This window comes from Syngnathus acus, chromosome 5, assembly GCF_901709675.1.
Source record: "Syngnathus acus chromosome 5, fSynAcu1.2, whole genome shotgun sequence".
Taxonomy (NCBI): domain Eukaryota; kingdom Metazoa; phylum Chordata; class Actinopteri; order Syngnathiformes; family Syngnathidae; genus Syngnathus; species Syngnathus acus.
In genome coordinates, this window is record NC_051091.1 from 14,298,124 (window position 1) to 14,320,121 (window position 21,998).

Below are 21,998 nucleotides of genomic sequence, written 5' to 3' on the forward strand. Positions count from 1 at the left end.
TCCACATGTCAAGACACACAAAGAAATCGAAATTACGTTTCCACTATCCCACGGTGACAAGACATAGTACACGACATACATACATACAAGCAAACAACACAAAATAAAAACAAGAAGGCACAAACAATGAATAATAAGAGCAATGAATAAATAAACATGTAACACAATAAATAAATAAATAAGAGGAGCAAAACGGAGCAAGTGTGCATACAGCAGACAGTCAGAATATAGCGCAAAAGTACAGGACGCTACGCAGAAGGGGGGAGAGAGTTCAGGATCCTAACAGCCTGGAGTATGAAGCTGTTGGTGAGTCTGGTGGTGCGGGAGCGCAGGCTCCTGTACCTCTTCCCAGAGGGCAGAAGATCGAACAAAGAGTGAGCGGGGTGACTCACATCACTCACAATCGTGGTCGCCTTGCGGGTGAGATGGGAGGTGTAAATGTCCTTCAAGGAGGGGAGTGAAGCACCAATAATCTTACCAGCCGTGATCACTATGCGCTGGAGGGCCTTCATGTTGTAGTCAGTGCAGCTACCACCCCAAACAGCAATACAACTGGAGAGGACGCTCTCAATGGTGCCACGGTAAAATGTAGTCATGACGGCCGGAGGAGCACACGCTTCCTTCTTCGCCAGTGATGCGGTGTTGGTGGACCAGGAGAGATCCTCACTGATGTGCACCCCCAGGAACCTGGTGCCGCTCACTCTCTCCACCACAGCACCGTCGATGGTCAGCGGCAGGTGTTGGTGATGCTCCCCAGCCTCACACGCTTTCTCCTGTTGGTCAGGAAGATGGTGATCCACTGACAGGTGGAGGCAGGCACCGCGAGCTGGATGAGCTTCTGTTGGAGGATGTCAGGAGCGATGGTGTTGAACGCCGAGCTGAAGTCCACAAACAGGATCCTGGTGCACGTTCCTGGGGTGTCCAGGTGGTGCAGGATGTAGATGTTGACCGCATCATCTACCGACCTGTTTGCCCGGTAGGTAAACTGGAGGGGGTCAAGCAGGGGGCCCGTGACATCCTTCTGGTGGTTCAGCACTAACCTCTCGAAAGATTACATGACCACAGATGTCAGAGCGACAGGTCTATTGTCATTCAAACCTGTGATGGCGGGCTTCTTGGCCACTGGAACGATGGTGGAGCTCTTGAAGCACGAGGGCACGTCACACTGCTCCAGGGAACGGTTGAAGATCCGTGCAAAGGTGGGTGCCAGCTGCTCAGCACAGACTTTCAAGCAGGAAGGTGACACGCCGTCTGGGCCCAGTGCCTTCCTGATCTTTTGTCTCTGGAACATCTGGCGCACTTTCTCATCGCGGATCTGGAGTGCGGGCGCGGCTTCTGCAAGAGAGAGAGTAGGTGACAACGGTGATGGAGGTGTGGACAGAGCGGTTGTGGGGGGAGGTGAGTATGTACATTGTGCTGCAGGAGGTCCTGTTGTGTGGGAGGACCGATCAAACCTGCAGTAGAACCTGTTTAGCTGGTTAGCAAGCCTTGGGCTCTCCACAGGACGGGGGGGGGTCGTTTCTTGAAGCCCGTAATGCTCTGCAGACCTTTCCACACTGTTGAGGGATCAGGATTGGCAGAGAGGTGTCTCTCCAGGCTCTCCCCGTGACACCTCCTGGCTTTCCTGACCTCTCGGTTCAGTGTGTTTCTGGTCTGCTTGAACAGGTCCCGGTCGCCGCTCCTGTAGGCCTCCTCCTTGATTTTGAGCAGCCTCCTGAGGTTCGGTGTAAACCAAGGTTTGTCGTTGTTGTACGTGCAGAAGGTCTTAGTCTGCACACACAGATCCTCACAAAAACTGATGTCTGATGTGACAGTGTCAGTGAGTTCATGCAGGTCTGAATTTGCAGCCTCAAAAACTCCCCAATCGGTGCTGTCAAAGCAGGCTTGGAGGTCCTGCCTTGACTCCACTGTCCACTTCCTCACAGTCCTCACCACAGGCTTAGAAGTTTTTATTTTCTGCCTGTAGGCCGGGATCAGATGAACTAGAGAGTGGTCCGAGAGTCCTAAAGCTGCACGAGCCACAGAGTGGCATGCATCCTTAATTACGGTGTAGCAGTGGTCCAGTGTCTGTGCCCCTCTGGTCGGACACGTTATGTGCTGTCTGTATCTGGGGAGTTCCTGTGCGAGGTTCGCCCCGTTAAGATCACCCAGAACAATGATTAGTAAATTTGGTAGAAGTTTCTCCATGCCTGTCACCTGGTCAGCCAGCATTTGCGTGGCTTCACTCGCACGTGCGTGTGGTGGAATGTAAAAAGCAGCCATGACGATCGAGGAGAACTCCCGTGGTGAATAGAACGGGCCGGCAGTTTATGAAAAGTGTTTCTAGTAGAGGGCTGCAAAACTCTTTCAACACCGTGACATCAGTACACCAACGCTCATTAATGTAGAAACAGACCACCTCCCTTTGATTTTCCGGAGAGCTCCGCGCTGCGAACTGCACGCATTAGCCAAACCCAGCTAACTCCACGGCATGGTGGGGGGTCCGTCCACTAAGCCACGTTTCAACAAAACACAGCGCGGCGGATTTGCTGAAGTCCGTGTTCCTTGAAGTGAGGAGCAGCAGTTCGTCCATCTTTTTCGCCAGGGTGCGAACATTCGCCAGATGAATTGACGGTAGGGCAGAACGGAACCCTCTCTGCCTCAGCTTTACGAGGGCTCCGGCTCGTTTTCGGCGTCGTCGTCGTCGTGCTAGCTTGTATAGCACCGCCGCGCCGGCTAAAATCTCCGACAAACAGTCTGAATCAGAGAGAACAGGAGAGAAAATACCAGAAGAAGACTGTCCGATGTTTAACAGCGCTTCTCTGGTAAAAGTGATCCGGGATGGACAGCAGAGGACACAGAAAACACACAAAATAAGACAAAGAAACAGAGAGCGACTCACCGTGGTGGTGAGATGTATTTGTACTGCAGCTACGGTAGAAGACACAGATCTTGATACAGCTGACTTCAAACTTGAGATAACACAGGTCGTAAATGAGCACAACAAGCACAGAAATCACAAGTTTCAAAAGCAGTTGCCACCTGGCACCAGAGAATAGCAATGAAAAGAAATCCCATTGATGTGGGATTTTGTCCTCCGACATGGCCTGCTGTAAGTTCTTCAGTGAGTTCATGTCGTTGTTGATGTGTGTCATTTTCTCCTGTTATGTATGTGCAACAGGAAGTCCCACTAATGTGGCATACGCCACCTTGCGCCGCAGTCATTAAGTCCAGAACCATCCTATTCTGCAAGACCATTAGTCTAATAGCCTGAATCTCTCTGTTTTTTCCATCTTGACTTGCAGCGAGAGATTCACAAAATATTGAAAATGATAGTTCAGTGTCTCGATGAAGAGTGATTGTTTTCCAACTCCAATCCAAGAAAATGCGCATGAACGACTTTGTCTCCGACGGACCACACTTTATGCTTGTCCGGGACATTCGTACCCCAGACGGGATCATGTGGTTCAAAGGTCGTAATAGCCCTGTGTCGACGTCCAGATGAGTTGTGTGCCATCGTCAGCTGATGATGTTGTATCTTGTAGGTGTGGTCTGTTATCTACACTGGTGCACACACTCCTGTTCAGTTGGCGGGCAGCATCGGACAACCCTTGTGACCACAAAGCCACCAGCCATTCTGTATGAAGTAGGTTCCATTTGATGGTGCAGCCATGTTGGTCGGAGAGCCCTCACCACTTGAAATGGCTCTCCTATCCTGGCACTCAGCGGTGATGTCCAAAGCTCCCATCCAGTTTCCTCCAGGAGAGCAGTCGTCGTCAATGCATTTGTGGGTTTCATTTCCTTGGATTAGGATTTATAGTTCATTCCAGGTAGCCTTTTTGTTTAGGCCACTTGTGGCATCTTTCGTCCTTCAACAGTCACATTGAGATTAATCCAAAAGAGTTCGATCACAGGTTCCTTTCTGTGAGTCCAGGGCGGTAGGGGTAGCATCACTGACAGCATGGTGTTGGCATCCAACTCCTCCCATAGAGGCCATACATTTCGCTTCACTCATGTCCATCACTTTGGCCTCCAGGTGAACTTGCGTGGGGGAAGGGGGAAGTTTGGAACACACATAGCACCCCTCCTGTGTAGGATCTCACAGTGAACTTTACATACTGGTACTAAGGGTTTGTTTCTTTTGTGTTTTCTGGGGTCCCATGACCTCATGGTTCCATCTTCTACTCTGTTTGACTTGTCAATGGGTCCATTCAGATGAGTCAATAGACCATAGCACGCTACAACCACAACGCAGCAGAGGATCCACCTGGCATGTGGAGTCCCCCTTGCTATTAGGTTGGCAGAGACGTACCGGTGTACCGGTACATCCCATTGCCTGTCAGAGTGGGGATCTGAATTCTTCACTGACATTGAGACGCACCACCTTAAACGATGGAGCCCCTTTGTAGTCAGAACTTCTCCACCACTCCGAAAATGGGGTCCAGCACTCTCTGTAACTTGCAGTGGCTGAGGTGAATCCAGCTGGGCCTTTCAGCAAACTTCACTGCGGTGGGGGTAGTCAGCAAGACTTGGAATGGTCCCTCGCACCGTGGCTGGCCCAGTTATTCCTTTTGACAACCTTTATGTCGACCCAGTCTCCTGGCTTGATGGGGTTGTTGACCTGTCGGAAAAAAAAATCAAGCGGCAGTAAATTTGCATTTGACACATCTTTCAGTTTGTTTTCAAAAGGTGTTAACTCTTCTGAAGTGGGAGTGATTCTCATAAAGAGCTTCTTTTAGGTTTCCATGTGGATTATGCTTCACACAAACAGTACATGCTTTAAAAAAGTGTTTTTTTTAGTAAGAATCCAAACCAAGGGTAAATCATCCCTCCTGTTGACTCATGACGTGTCACAATTGCTGTTGCCTTAAAAAGCAATTTTGGTAAAACGGGTTTGTTATTGATCCGGCAGATATCATCTTTATCCATTATTGCACCATTTGTCATCCACTTTTGTTTTTCCAATTATGGAGCATTGTTCTGCATGTCTGTAGTGTGTGTAGATCGGGCACATTTGGGGCTCATATGTCCTGCATCATTCACTGCTCGTAAATCTTGTATGATTCACCAATCAATTTCATTGCCCTTTCGAACTGGGCAAATGAGTGTTTGCAAGGAGAGTCTGAGCACTTCCTAATGATTTCTCCTGACCAAAGAGTATTTATGACAGGGGCTTTCCCATTTATTGCCTCCTGTTTTAAAGGAGATTCTCTGATCTTGGTTGGATTTGGACTGGGGGAATGGACGTTAAGTCCTGTAGCAGATGGTTCCTTTGCCCACCTCCTTATCAGTCAAACAAATGTTGATTAGTCAAGGAAGCGCATACGTGTGTTCCCTTCCAACAGCTACACCACTTCCTCATAGCTTCTTTAGTCACTTTTCAATTATCTTCCGATTGCTTACAGCAAAAGTTTGAAAAGTTTGAGAAAATGTTTTTAACTTAATGGTATGACTCCATATGTATTAGAGAATGTATATGTAGTAAAGTGTTGTATTACTACTATCTTCCACTCTCTGTACCACACTCTCCCTCCTTCTGAGGCTTGGCGACGCCCATGCCTCACACCTTGACAAACCTTTTCGGAGGATGTGTTCTTTTCTACATATGACTCTATCATCATTTAATTTGACTTTCTTTCTAAAACGCTACTCAGTTTCCCAGTTCACACATCTTCTGCGTGTGTTACTGGTTCTCCAGTTTTTTTTCTAGTTAATTATTAATCCAAAAGCAACTTTTTTTTTCTTCTTAGCATTTAACTTGCTCAAAATCACTCTTCCTTCAAAGTTGTTTTACTAATTTTCCATAGTAGTCTCCAACAACTTCAACCATTCAACCTGTATTTTCCTTTCATTCAGGCAATTATTCATCCTTGCTCATTTGCATCTCACACACAGTCTCCAAAAAGGAGCCTTTTCATTACATATTGGTCTCACTCTCTTCAAGCTCCTCACACAACATTCATATATCATTCTCAACTCACGTTCCTTTTCCTTATATTTTCCATTATTTCTCTTAAATGTAGCATTGCATTGTCTCAAATTCACAATTTTGCTTCATCCAATTCTTGAAAACATGTTCTGTCTTTTGTTTTTCGAATTTCTCATGAGGGCTAGACACTAATGTGCACTAGTGTGGACCAGTTTCTGCCCACAGATTTCTTTTTTTTTCCTCTTTTTTTATTTTTTAAAATTGTTTCTGTTTTGCGGTGCAAATCAAAACTACCGCTGTCTAGCAAATTTCTTTGCACACAAATTTAGCCAATTTCATCATTTTAATATATAGGCACACACATGCACAGCTCTCGCGCGCGAGGGGAGGGGCCCGGCATCAATGATTCGTCACAGGCTGGCCATTTCCTGCAATTGATTATGAAGCCGGTTCCCACCCACACGCGCGAGGACAGCACATTCCAATTCTCTATTTATCTTTTAGAAGCAATTTGTATTTCTTTACCACTTGATTTGCAAATTTTAACTTTAGTGTGCACACATAATTTGTCATTGGGCATACAATCAGCATTGTCGTACTTTTTGTATGTACAGGAGTTCTAATAATCTGACAATGACAGGTTTTGCTGTTATATGGGGGAGGGTTCGGGTCTGTTAAATTTGGTTAGATGTTTTGCATAGGAACGGAAAGCTCCTCTTCTTGAGCCGCGCCTTGAGCTTGAAACAGTGCGCCTGCGCATTGGGGCCTCAATGCCTTTCGGTCCGACAAACACTTGCGGCCTCATCACCTTTCATCTTTCTATGCTTTGTCTCTTGAATTTGTTCTCTTATCTCTTGTGACACTTTCAAAGACTTTCTAGCACATTTCAATCCTCTCTCTTTCCTTTCCTTTCTCAGTTACTTTTCTTCCCAGCCACATTACTCCAAAAATTTTACCACTGCTTCCACATTTCAACTTTCCTTCTACTCCATACATTTTCTTCCACTTTGGCATATATTGCCTACAATTAAGAAATCTACTCGCCATGCACTTCTCATCTCCTTCAAGAGCTCCTTTATTTGGAGATTTACAGTTTCCATTTCCCATCTTGATTTAGTATGTTACGTTCTTACAATTTTTTTATATTTTTTTTCTTTGAGGATCCTCAATGCAGGTTTAAATTGACCTTTCAACAAATTACTAGCCTGTGTTATTACCGTGGATTAATGCTAGAATTGCTTTTTAGTCAATTTATCCTACCAGTCACACTCTCAACCACACAAATTTTCTTTCCCTGCCAACGCAAAGTACTCTTTAGAAGAGCCACCTCATCCAGAGGGGGTACTCTACAACACCCCCTCCTTCCCTGGGAACGAAACACAACAGTCCTGTTACCCAGCCCTGCCAACGTGAAGTAGTACTCAACACCCCCTCCTTCCATGGGACTTCTGTCCTGTCACTTTATTTTTACGCATTTCACATCAGCACAATCACACAACTTTAGGGCTTTTACTTACTTGTCACCTGGTTCGTTGCACTTCCGGATCCCGTCAATCCACTGTTGTCAAACGAAGGCAGACCTAAGATATTGGCCCAGCGAGGAATTTTCTTCCCAGGTCTTTCTTTACCAGGTCCTCCTAATGGACACCGGCCTGTCGACAGTGTGCAGCACGTCCTCCTCCGTCCATCAGCAGTGGGTATGTTATAGTTTCGGGTCATGGCACCAAAATGTTAGAGTGGTTCTCACTCTAACTTATTTGCAAGAACCACACGGGAGACAGTATGCCCTTTGAGCACTTGCAAGTGGAGAAATCGTTCGTCACTGTGCATACAGCGATGTTCAAACGAAGTCTGACTTTGGATTCTTGCAAGAGCATATTTATTGAGAACGAGCGGGTGGGGGTGACAGGTTTGGTGAAACCCCCGGCATCTGGGGGAAACAGAGCAGGGGGTGTTTTACGATGTTGTGTAAACAGAAACTAGTGGAGTATTTTAGATGACTAAGCACGAATGTTTCCACACCATTCTGAAAGTTTCAACAACTGGATGGTTAAACTTTCCAGAGTCAAGGAAAGGTAAAAGGTTTAAACAAAGTTAATAATTCTAGTCTACATTCCAACATTATCATACGATCAAGATAATTTGTCAACCCTAACACGCCATGTCTGTAAAATTAGAGGTTGACGTTTGTTTTGGGGGTTAGATGGAGATGGCGAATAAGCACCTCCCTTACCCACCCTTAAACACTTTATACACTTATTTGACTTTTAAAATGCAAAATAAAGATTATCAATTTTTTTAAGGCTGCATTCAGAAATGAATGGGAGCAAAGCACATTCTGCCTCCAACAGCACATGATGACGGAGTGTCCACTTAATACTTACATTGAGGTTTTTCCTTTTATCTTGTCTTCTTTTCAATGTCCCACCTGAACCAGAATCCTACATCACATTGTGGCCAAAGGTACAATCTTGGCACATTCTGCCTCCAACAGCACATGATGACGGAGTGTCCACTTAATACTTACATTGAAGTTTTTCCTTTTATCTGGTCTTCTTTTCAATGTCCCACCTGAACCAGAATCCTACATCACATTGTGGCCGAAGGTACAATCTTGGTGAATTAATGTGCCTTGTAAAATTATTCTACTGTTACCTTTGCGCTCCATCTCAGTGGCCTAGTGGTAGAGTGTCCGCCCTGAGACTGGAAGGTTGTGGGTTCAAACCCCGGCCGGGTCATACCAAAGACTATAAAAATGGGACCCATTGCCTCCCTGCTTGGCACTCAGCATTAAGGGTTGGAATTGGGGGGTTAGATCACCAACTGATACCCGAGCGCGGCACCGCTGCTGCTCACTGCTCCCCTCTCCCCCAGGGGATGGATTAAAATCACACGGGGATGGGTTAAATGCAGAGGACAAATTTCACCACACCCAGGTGTGTGTGTGACGATCATTGGGACTTTAACTTTAACTTAACTTCTGGTCAATTCCAATTACCCTGCCGACCCGAATACCTCCACTGAGGATCTGGTTTTCGGCTTGTTTTGTCGGTCAGTGACTGCGCTAACCATCAGCTACCAACCACATCCTTCTGGTTGGCAGCGCGTACTGCCATGCAATATCAACACTGCGTCATCAGAACACTGCAACTCCAGTCACAAAAGGCAGGTACTCGTGTGGACAGATAGGTATGGTCCTGGAGTGGATCACAGTATCATCTGCAAGCCATTCCACACTAGAACTACAAAACTATGTCACTGACAAATGAAGCTGGACTCTTCAATGGCCACATTACAAAGAATATTGACATTCTTTTTCTGACAGAAACCTGGCAACAGCCTGAGGCGTACTCTGTCCTCAACGAGCGCTGCCTTCTTGGATATAAATACCTCAGTAAGGCCCGGACTGCTGGTTGGGCAGGTGGCCTCGCTGTTTTTCATCACAGAAGCATTCAAACCTTGCTACTGTCTGTCCCTGATGTCACCTCTTTTAAAACATCTAGATTTTAATTGCAAACACATCACGTCACATTACCTCTTTAACCATAGTACGATTTATTGCCCTCTGAAACCACATCATCATTCCTCTCTGAAATTCGTTACTTTCCCAACTCGCATGGCAGCTTACAGTCAAATGGTAAATGGACTGTCACTTGATTTAATTTGTCTATTTTGGCAAGTATAAAACACTTATCACAACTTCATTTCACATTTTGTTTTCCACGTCTTGTCGGAAGGGGAAGCGCATTGAAGCAATTCTGCTTATCTAGTCCCGTCCCAATTACAACCAAGGTTTCACTGGCAGACGCACAATCTACTGTACTACAGTACTAATTATGATACTGCTGTAATGATGTAAAGAGAGAAACAAAAGAAAACAGAAATTTGACCAGGATAACATATGATTTGAATACAGCTATAGCAAATTAGGTGGAAGTTATGATTTGAAGAATATGATTTGAATACAGCAACGATTTCAGTACAGCAATAACAAATAAACTGGAGGTTTGAATACGATTTGAATACAGCATAAAACTGTAAGTCTGCATCACAATTGATATCAATTTGTTTTGAATACAGCAATGCCAAGTTGATTTAGTTAATAATATGCTTGAGCTGTTAACTCCCGATGCTATGCATTGTGGGTAAGGGTGCGGTTACGGAAGTGTTGCGAGTTTTTTTTTGCTGTTATGTCGCAGAGTGCGGTTGAGTGAAAAACGAGGCCGAATAAAGGTGTCTTTGACGAGCTTCGTCGTATATTGGAATTTACATGGTAGCAGAGAATGGTTTCCAATTATAGAGTACCGCCGAAGTTTGATAAAGCACGACTATACGAGTGCTGGAAAAATGAAGTTAGTATTTGGAGGCTTGTTACGGAGTTGGACAAGAAAAAGCAAGCCCTCGCAGTGGCACTTGGGCTCGAGGGAAGAGCCAGATATACGGCGCTTGAAATACCCGCAGAAGACCTGCACAAGGATGATGGTATGGAAACTTTGCTGACAAAACTAGATGCAGTGTTTCTGAGAGAAGAAAAGGACCGTGCTTATGAAGCCTACTCGTCTTTTGACTTAGTAGCTAAAGACAAACTATATCATTGACTTTGAGCAAAGATATAATCGCATGAAGAGGTACAACATGACGCTACCCGATGCGGTGCTCGCTTTCAAGCTTTTGGACACAGCGTGCCTGGAGGAGAAAGCCAGACAGCTCGCTCTGACCGCGTGCACGGACCTCACTTTTGTGTCCATGAAGTCTGCGTTAAAACAGATTTTTGGAGGGAAGACAGGAAGTGGAACATACAACGGGGGTGAAAGTCAAAATGCCGCGTTCTTCACGGAGCAAAGACCGACAGGGTGTTTTACGCGGAGGAGCGGCTTATCGCCCCAGCGCGATCTCCCCAGGAGCAGCCACAGCAAGGAACCAACCCGCTCGACAAGTATGGTAGGCGGACCAGATGCGCTATCTGTCAGAGCACGTACCACTGGGCGAAAGACTGACCTCACCGACAAAACGATGTGAAGTTGACTGAAGATGAGAATGTGGAAGAGTGTAACATAACTCTGTTCACTAAAGCGACAATAACAGACTCAGAAATCTTCCTAACAGAATCTTTAGGATCTGCTATAATTTACACTGCATGTACACGCCCGGTCTGTGGCCAAAAGTGGCTGGACAACTATATGTAGGACCTAAGTAAGAGACAAATAGAAAAACTGATGCAGACTGAATCTTCCAGCTCTCGGTCTTTCAAATTTGGAGACGGTCAGGTTGTGTATTCGAATAGAAAAGTGAAAATTCCAGCAAAAATAGGACAAATTAAATGTCACTGAAGTGGTCCCAGTTGATATTCCTCTTCTTTTGAGCACAATGTCTCTTAAAAGAGCAGGAACTGTGTTGGACATGGAGAATGACAAAGTGGAAATGTTCAAGCAACAGGTGCCTCTTGAGCTCACCAGTTCTGGTCACTATTATGTGGACATTCGAGATGTACAAATAGGAGAAAGCTGTGAACAAGTTGATGTCCTAGTTGTAACTGCAGACATGTCCAAGAAGGAAAAGGGTTTCTCCTGAAACTACATAAGCAATTTGGCCATTCCTCTGCAGACAGATTCCAGAAGTTCATCCAAAGCTCTGGAAATAATGATCAGGACTGTCCTGTCATCCTACAGGAGATCATCAAAAATTGTGAAATATGCCAAAATACAGTCTGACCAAACCCAAGCCAGCTGTTGGTTTGCCCCTGGCTTCGGAGTACAATGAGACTGTGGCAATGGATCATCATGAGCTGGAGCCTGGTGTATGGTCACATCATTGACCATTTCACACGGTTCAGCGCAGGAAACATTGTGAGGACCAAGAAGCCATCAGAGATAGTAAACTCTTTCATTCATTCTTGGATAAGTGTCCATGGAGCACCAAAACGGATCTACAGTGACAACAGAGAAGAGTTCAACAATGAAGAGATAAGAAACATGGCAGAAAACTTTAAACATCGAGGCAAAGACCACAGCAGCATACAGTCGGTGGAGCAATGGACTGTTGGAGAGACACAACATGACACTGACAGAAATCCTCTTAAAGGTCAAAAAGGAAAATGGGTGTGGGGTCTTATGTCTAAAAACAGTATGATTGATCAACTACCTGCTTTGGAGGGAAATACACTGAGCACTAGAGTAGGTCAGCACATATCAGCATTACATGCAGCCAGGAGAGCTTTCACTGAGGTAGAATGTTCTGAAACAATAAGAAGAGCACTACGTAAACAGCTTAGGCCCACAGATGAAAAGTATGAGACAGGAGACAAAGTGTTCTACAAACGAGCTGACAGTACAGAGTGGAAGGGCCCAGCCATAGTTATTGGACAGGATGGGTCTGTGGTGTTTATCAGGCATGGAGGTCTTCTGGTACGTACACACCAGTCTCGGTTGAATTTGCTCGATGAAAAAATAACATAAATTCAAGATGCTCCTGAAAATAAAACAGATGCTGAGAATGACTCAGAAAATTTATCTGACATCTATGATATTGAAAGTGCTCATGGAGATGAGGAAGTATCTGATAATCAAAATGATGCGACAAACAATTCTTGTCAAGCAGATGTGCCACCTGCTGAAACAGAAAGTAATGTAACTTGTGATTCGAAGCTTAAAACAGAACAGAGAATCACATTTGTGGGTGGGCATTCCATCCCAGGCGCAGAACACTTTGTCCATCCGTCCCGATACTACGATTGACTCAGCGGTGTGTGTAAGAGGGCTCCGACATGTCTCCAAACCCATCAAAACCGGTAAGCTGCACGGAGTGTAAGCGACTGAATCAGAGGATAACCCATCTTGAAACGCAGCTTGGAATACAGATTGAAACACTACATCAGATATGTGAAAATGACAAATTCACGGACTCAGTAGCAGCTGTGGAACAGCTCATTGACTCTTATCATGTAGCCAAAGTAGCACCAAATGCTAACGGACAGACACAGATTGTTATACACGGGGCTATCAACGTGGAGGCTCCCGTTACAGATCTGACCGACACACTCCCCTGGATATGTCCTAACACTATTGAACTAGTGGTGGAAACTCCCAGGATGTTCTCTGATGTCGTCCGCAACCCTGGATTAGCTGCAGAGGCTCCGACGACAACCGCTTACTGGCATCGCAATGGAGCCAGGCCAAAAACATCAACACCAGCTGTCAGCCGGAGAGGCAAACCGGGCAAGAGATTAGATATGAAAGCATCAACACTCACTCCTACACCTGAACTCCCACTACATAACAGGTATGAACTACTGGCAAGGGATGAAATGTTGGATAATAACTGTAATGAAGCCGCAGATACTAATCACACTGCTAGCGCTAAGGCTAATCACAACCCCAGGAACAGCCCCCAAGCCACTGACAGGCCGAGGGCCAGAAGAAACTTTGCTAACTCCAGAACTGAAACACACACTCTCTTGATTGGAGACTCAGTAACTAAATTTGTTAAAATGACAAAGACTGCAAACATTAGCATGAATAACATGTCTGTATCTGAAATTGCAGAGCTGATTCCAGTTATCTTAAATACATGCCCAAGAAATATGAGAATCATTATCCACACCGGGTCTTTCGACATTCTACAAAAGAAAACTGGGTCTGAGATTCTGAAAAAAGACTTGACCCTGTTGCTAAATCAGTCACGGTGTGTGTACATCTCTGGCCCCATTCCAACCTTAAACAAAGGAACGGAATCTTTTAGTAGACTTCTTGGCCTAAATACATGGCTGACATCGGAGTGCTTCAAACATGGTATACAGTTTATTGACAATTTCAATATCTTTTGGAATTGTAAAGACCGCTTCATGGGATACATCCAAACATCTACGGATCCAGGCTACTCAGTGCCAACATTCGTCACGCCGTTGGGACACCATATCAAAGACATGGTGTCCTGTCAAAGATAAGAGAAGACAGCTGGCGACGCACAAAGGATAGCGCACCGAAGACGTCAGCACGCAATCTCCCCCCCCTCCCTCCTCCCAGGATCCCTCTCCCCCACTCCCCCCTCCCACGTGGACCATCAAGGACAGCACACACTCCCCCTCCTGCACACCCCCCTCCATCCATCACATCCCACCTCACCAGACCCTCTGCTCCAGATCACCCAAGGCACTCAAAGGATGTCTCTGTGCCTATCAAGGACCCAACGATCCCCCTGCCCACCTCCCCCTCAATCACAAATTCCCCCCCACCACAATCACAAATTAAGGAACTGTTTAAAGCTGCCAGTCAAACTGATGGACTACTAAACAGCAGCAACAACGGATGCTCAGGTATAAGACAAAGATGAGACAGACCCCATGCCACCTCTTTAAACATACCGGTAATATTAAACAGCCGGTGGTAGGTATGGTCAAACACATCGTAGTAACCATAGACCATCTGTTACTCGTTTCAGTAACCTTACATGTCTTAATGTCCAGCCAAAACCAGTCCCTGTTATTGAAACACAACAACTGAAATTAGCTCTTTTGAATGTTAGATCTTTGGCTAACAAATCTTTCTTGGTAAATGATCTGATCATTGAAAGGAATCTGCACTGTATATGTTTGGTTGAGACCTGGCTAAACAATAACAATGGTGTAGCAACACTGATGGAAGCTTGTCCTCCAAACTACAAGTTCCATCAGTCTGTCGGACATGAAAAAAGGGGCGGGGGAATAGCAGCTATTTTCTCTACACAGTTTGTGGGTAATAACATTGACCTTGGTGAATTCTCATCATTTGAATATCTCGCTCTTGAACTTAAAACAAAGTTACCAGTACTCATTATCACATTATATCGGCCACCAAAATACTCATCACTATTTCTACAGGAATTCTCAGAGTTGATTTCACTTGGAATCACTAACTATGACAGATTAATCCTGAATGGAGACCTAAATATTCATATTAATAAAAAGAACTACTCCAAAGCTATAGAACTAGTAAACCTACTAAACAGTTTTAATCTTACCCAACACATTAATGAAGCCACTCACCAGCATGGTAACACTTTGGACTTAGTAATAACAACAGGACTAGACATTGATAATGTCTCTGTATGTGAATTGCCTATCTCTGACCATCACTGTGTATCTTATAATGTAAAGCTAACCTTAACACAGACTAAAAGGGAAATTCTAGTTCAAAAGAGATTCCTAGATGAGCAGACTGAAGCAGAGTTTTCTGATATTATGAGGTCATTTGAGCCATACAACTATGACTGCTCTTTAAATGACATGTTGAACATTTCAATAGTATCTTGTTGTCTGCTCTGAATACTGCTGTACCCCTAAAGGTTAAAAGGAAAAGTACTGACAGAATCTCCCCATGGTTAAACAATAGCAATGTTAGGCAAACCAAGAGAATCTGTTGGGCAGCTGAAAGAAAATGGAGGAAAACTAGACTCACAGTTCATCGTGATATATACAGAGACGCCATTACTGCTTATAATAAAATAATATGTCTGGCAAGAAAGGATTACTTTTCCAAGATTATTACAGAGAACACTGGAAACTCTAGAATATTATTCTCCACTATTGATCAACTACTCAACATTGCCCCCACACCCCCACAGTTCTCTGCATCAAAATGTGAAGAACTCGCATTATTCTTGACTAGTAAGATAACTTCAATCAGAGCCAGTATTGTTGCTGATATAGACATAGATGATCTCAGTGAATCCTATAAAAATGGTGTAACCATGGGAAAATTCACCTGTATTACATTGAATGAGCTTTGCAAGACTGTCACTGAGTGTAACTCCTCCACCTCATGTATTGACCCTGTACCTACAGCATTCTTTAAGCGGGTATTCAACAGTGGCTCAAGTTATGTCCTGAACATTATAAACACATCTCTTCAAACAGGCATCTTCCCAGTGCCTTTAAAACAGCTGTGGTAAAACCCTTACTAAAGAAGCCCAACCTAAATGGAAATGTACTGACCAGCTATAGGCCGATATCCAACATTCCTTTCATCAGTAAGATACTTGAAAAGATAGTTTCAGTGCAAATAAACTCGTTTCTGAAAGAAAACAATATCCTGGAGGAATTTCAGTCAGACTTTAGAACATACCACAGCACTGAAACTGCTCTTACTAAAATAATCAGCGACCTCAGACTAAACTCTGATGAAAACAAGGTGTCGATTCTTATCCTCTTAGACCTAAGTGCAGCGTTTGATACCATTGCGCATGATATCCTAATCAATCGTCTTGAAAGGTTAGTTGGTCTTTTGGACTGTGTGTTAAACTGGTTCAGAACATACATCAAAGGGAGAAAGTTCTATGTCATCTTAGGAGAGCATGTGTCCAACACACATGACAGCCGCTATGGGGTTGCAAAAGGCAGCTGCCTTGGTCCACTATTATTCTCACTTTACATGCTGCCACTTGGTGACATCATCAGAAAGCACAATGTATATTTCCATAGTTATGCGGATGACACACAATTGTACATATCTGCAGAACCCAATGATGCTACACCTATAAGCTCCATCACCAACTGTCTTCTGGCTATAAATAAATGGATGAGCAACAATTTCTTAAAGTTAAACGAGGATAAAACTGAAATCCTGCTAGTCGGCCCCAAAACAAAAACAGAAATGCTTTTTAATAATTTGCGGAAATGAACTCCCTGGATTAAATCCGAGGTTACAAGTCTTGGTGTCATCTTAGATTCAGATCGAAGCTTCAGGTCCCACATTAACAAGGTGACGAAAACATCATTTTTCCACCTTAGAAATATAGCAAAAGTAAGAGCGTTCATAAATCAAAATGATGCTGAGAAACTGATTCATGCCTTTATTTCAAGCCGGCTTGACTATTGTAATGCACTCTTTCCTGGTCTCCCGAAAAAAAACCACTGATAGACTTCAGCTCATCCAAAACTCTGCAGCTCGGCTATTAACCAGGACCAAGAAGAGAGAGCACATTAGACCAGTTCTAGCTGCTCTGCACTGGCTTCCTGTAACATTTAGAATTGATTTTAAAGTCCTTCTCCTCATATACAAACCCCTCAACGGGCAGGGACAAGCTACATTGCTAACTCTCTTGTTAGCTACATACCTCCAAGAACCCTGCGATCATCTGCTGCTGGTTTATTGGAGGCTCCCAGCAACAGCAGAAAGAAGATCGGTGATGCAGCCTTTGTTAATTACGCCCCCAAACTATGGAACACACTGCCCATAGATATCAGGGAAGCCAGCTCGCTAGATATTTTCTAAACAAAACTTAAAACTAATTTCTTTACCCGAGCATTTAATTAATTATGTTTTGTAAATTTCATTTTAAGCTTAATTTTACCTTTATTTTTTACCTTTTCTTAAAGCTTTATTCTTTATTTTATTAAAACTTGCTCCTATTTTAAGCTCACTTTATTATTTATATATCTTTATTTTATATTATCAGTTTCACTCATCTATGATCTAAAGAGGTGTTTTGTGTTTAACAAGTCTTGACGTGAGTTCAAAGTTTTTAAACACACACACACAAGTGCGTACAGTTCTGAGAGAGAGCAGAGCAGAAGAAGGGGTAGAGGATGGAAATCAAATCAGATAAGGCTTAAGCATGTAATGAGAGAAACAGAAGAGAGACAAGAATAATATTTAAGTAAAGACAGAGAGAGACAGTTAGAGAAGACGGAGAGAGAGACAGGTAGAGAAGACAGAGATAGGGAGAAAATGAGAAAGGGAGTAAGAAAGTGACACAGATACACACAGACACAGCTAAAGTTTAGTAGAAACCTAGACTTTTACTGACGAGTCACTAGATAAGAAAAGGGTCAAGTACGTGGTTAGAGTCCACACAGTACATGTTAGAGTGCGTTTTAACATGTGTTCTATTCTTAAGCGATGTTTTGTGTGTTAAACAAGTCTGAGGTGAGTTTTAAAGTTTCTAACTAAGGTAGTAGAAACCTTTAGTCTTACGTTTTTAACTAAGGTTTAGTAGAAACCTAGACTTTTAATTGTGTATGTATACATTAATGTTTTTGTTTTAATGTGTTCATGTTCTTTTTATGTCTGTTCCTATGTGAAGCATTCAATGCTTATAATTTCTTTCTTTGTTGTACAGCGCTTTGAGCTGCATTTCTTGTATGATAGGTGCTATACAAATAAAGTTTATTATTATTATTATTATTTACCAACAGCGATGGTGTACAATGCAGTGCCAGAGTTTTAGGCAGAGCAGGGAAAGCCAAAGGGCAGTACAAAGATTGGTACAATGTACAATATTTTTAACCTAATGGTAGTGAGGGCCCCTCCGTGAGTCGTCACCTTATCGTGGTGGAGGGGTTTGCGTGCCCCTATGATCCTAGGAGCCATGTTGTCTGGGGCTTCATGCCCCTGGTAGGGTCACCCATGGCAAACGGGTCCTAGGTGAGGGGCCAGACAAAGCACGGCTCAAAAAGCCCCTTATGATGAAAAAAAAAATATGGACACAGATTTCCCTCGCCCGGACGCGGGTCCCCCCTCTGGAGCCAGGCCTGGAGGCGGGGCTCGAAGGCGAGCGTCTGGTGGCCGGGCCTTCGCCCATGGGGCCCGGACGGGCACAGCCCGAAAAGGAAATGTGGGTCCCCCTTCCCATGGGCTCACCACCTGTGGGAGGGGCCAAAGGGGTCGGGTGCAGTGCAAGCTGGGCGGCGGCCAAAGGCAGGGACCTTGGCGGTCTGATCCCCGGCTGCAGAAGCTGGCTCTTGGGACATGGAATGTCACCTCTCTGGCTGGAAAGGAGCCCGAGCTGGTGTGCGAGGCAGAAAAGTTCCGACTAGATATAGTCGGACTTGCCTCCACGCACACTTTGGGTTCCGGTTCAAGCCATCTCGAGAGGGGCTGGACTCTCTTCCACTCTGGAGTTGCCCACGGTGAGAGGCGTCGAGCAGGTGTGGGTATACTTATTGCCCCCCGGCTGGGCGCCTGCACATTGGGGTTCACCCCGGTGAACGAGAGGGTAGCCTCCCTCCGCCTTCGGGTGGGGGGACGGGTCCTGACTGTTGTTTGTGTCTATGCACCAAACGGCAGCTCAGAGTACCCACCCTTCTTGGAGTCCCTGGAGGAAGTGCTGGAGAGCGCTCCTTCTGGGGACTCCGTCGTTCTACTGGGTGACTTCAATGCTCACGTGGGCAATGACAGTGAGACCTGGAAGGGCGTGATTGGGAGGAACGGCCCCCCCCGATCTGAACCCGAGCGGTGTTCTATTGTTGGACTTCTGTGCTCGACACGGATTTTCAATAATGAACACCATGTTCAAACATAAGGGTGTCCATGTGTGCACTTGGCACCAGGACACCCTAGGCCGCAGTTCGATAATCAACTTTGTAGTCGTGTCATCGGATTTGCGGCCGCATGTTTTGGACACTCGGGCGAAGAGAGGGGTGGAGCTGTCAACTGATCACCACCTGGTGGTGGGTTGGCTCCGATGGTGGGGGAAGATGCCGGTCCGACCTGGCAGACCCAAACGCTCTGTGAGGGTCTGCTGGGAACGTCTGGCGGAATCCCCTGTCAGGAAGAGCTTCAACTCCCACCTCCGGCAGAGCTTTTCCCACGTCCTGGGGGAGGCGGGGGACATTGAGTCCGAGTGGACCTTGTTCCGCGCCTCCATTGTTGAGGCGGCCGACCGGAGCTGTGGCCGTAAGGTCATTGGTGCCTGTCGTGGCGGCAATCCCCGAACCCGCTGGTGGACACGGCGGTAAGGGATGCCGTCAAGCTGAAGAAGGAGTCCTATCGGGCCGTTTTGGCCTGCGGGACTCCGGAGGCAGCTGACAGGTACCGGATGGCCAAGCGGAACGCGGCTTCGGCGGTTGCTGAGGCAAAAACCCAGACGTGGGAGGAGTTTGGCGAGGCCATGGAGAATGACTTCCGGACGGCTTCGAGGAAATTCTGGTCCACCATCCGGCGTCTCAGGAGGGGGAAGCAGTGCAACGTCAACACTGTTTACAGTGGAGATGGCGTGCTGCTGACCTCGACTCGGGACGTCGTGTGTCGGTGGGGAGAATACTTCGAAGACCTCCTCAATTCCACCGACACGCCTTCCATTGTGGAAGCAGGGCCTGGGGACTCTGAGGCGGACTCTCCAATCTCTGGGGTCGAAGTCACTGAGGCAGTTAAAAAACTCCTCGGTGGCAAGGCCCCGGGGGTGGATGAGATCCGACCGGATTTCTTAAGGGCTCTGGATGTTGTGGGGCTGTCATGGCTGACACGTCTCTACAACATCGCGTGGACATCGGGGACAGTGCCTCTGGATTGGCAGACTGGGGTGGTGGTTCCCCTCTTTAAGAAGGGGGACCGGAGGGTGTGTTCCAATTACAGGGGAATTACACTCCTCAGCCTCCCTGGTAAGGTCTATTCAGGGGTGCTGGAGAGGAGGGTCCGTCGGGAGGTCGAACCTCGGATTCAGGAGGAACAGTGTGGCTTTCGTCCTGGCCGTGGAACAGTGGACCAGCTCTTCACCCTAAGCAGGATCCTCGAGGGTGCAATGGGAGTTCGCCCAACCAGTCACATGTGTTTTGTGGACTTGGAGAAGGCGTTCGACCGTGTCCCTCGGGAGGTTCTGTGGGGGGGTGCTTCGGGAGTACGGGGTACCGAGCCAACTGATAAGGGCGGTTCAGTCCCTGTATCACCGATGCCAGAGTTTGGTCCGCATTTCCGGCAGTAAGTCGGATTCGTTCCCAGTGAGGGTTGGACTCCGCCAAGGCTGCCCTTTGTCACCGATTCTGTTCATAATTTTTTATGGACAGAATTTCTAGGCGCAGCCGAGGCGTTTGAGGGTGTCCGGTTTGGGGACCTCAGCATCGCGTCTCTGCTTTTTGCAACCGATGTGGTGCTGTTGGCTTCTTCAGGCCGTGATCTCCAGCTCTCACTGGAGCGGTTCGCAGCCGAGTGTGAAGCGGTCGGGATGAGGGTCAGCACCTCCAAATCCGAGTCCATGGTCCTCGATCGGATGGATGGATGGTAGTGAGGGACAGAGACAGGCATTGGACATCTCACAAGTTGACAATTTGCTCATGGAGTCAGATAATATGGATGCAGATGTTCTTATTGCTAAAGACATATCTTTTGAAAATGCCAAACGGCAGGAAATTGAGAATTGGAAAAATAATAATGTTTTTGAGGAAGTTCTAGACAAAGGTCAAACATGTGTTTCTACAAGATGGGTCTGTACGTTGAAAGATACAGTGAATAGTATTGTACCAAAGGCACGGCTTGTTGCAAGGGGTTTTGAGGAAATGAACATTCAAGACTTACAGAAAGACTCCCCTACTTGTGCATCAGAGTCACTCAGGGTGCTCCAGGCTATTGCCAGTCAAAACAAATGGAAGGTTCATTCTATTGATATTAAATCTGTTTTTCTACAAGGAATGGACATTTACGTCCATTCCCCGTGTGAGACAGGTGTGGACAATGTACTCTGGAAACTCAAGAAATGTGTCTACAGCCTTGCAGACGGCTCCCTCTACTGGTACAACAAGGTCAAGGACCTAATGTTAAAAACTGGTGGTAGAGTGTCCAGAGTTGACCCGGCAATTTTCTTTTGGCAAAATGAAGATTCTCAAGTTGTGGGTGTACCAGCATGCCATGTAGATGATTTTCTCTGGGCAGGGTCAGAGCATTATGAAAAAAAAAAATGTCTGTACTCAAGGCTACTTTTTATGTTGGGCGTGAAGAACATGAGAGTTTTTCTTCTGTGGGCATGGACATTACAACTGTAGGTGATCAGGTGCTTGTACATCAACACAGCTACATTGAAAATCTGCAGCCAGTTCTTTTGCAGGCAGCTCGGGCTGTCCAAAGAGATGCTCCTTAGAACAAAACTGAGACAGAGCAGCTTAGGTCAAAATAGGACAGCTGTTATGGGTTGCCAAACAAACAACGCCTGATGTAATGTTTGACGTGTGCAGCCTGGCGTCTAACATTAAAAATGCTTCTATTCAGTCTATTCATGAAGTGAACAAGATCATCCGCAGATTGAAGTCAGAAAAGGTCACACTTAAGTTCCAATACTTGGGGAGGAGTGATGCTTTGAGTTTAGCTGTCTTTAGTGATGGTTCTCTTGGCAATCTCCCGGATGGAGG

General features: G+C 45.7%; 1 protein-coding gene across 1 annotated transcript in view; it reads left to right on the forward strand.

Moving 5' to 3' along the window:
• The window catches only part of ano10a (anoctamin 10a), a 221,477-nt gene that overhangs the window by 60,521 nt on the left and 138,958 nt on the right, over positions 1–21,998 (forward strand). The window contains exon 4 of the mRNA XM_037252069.1: positions 21,319–21,395. Within this exon, the coding sequence (XP_037107964.1) occupies positions 21,319–21,395 (77 nt within the window). The remainder of the gene's footprint in view (positions 1–21,318; positions 21,396–21,998) is intronic.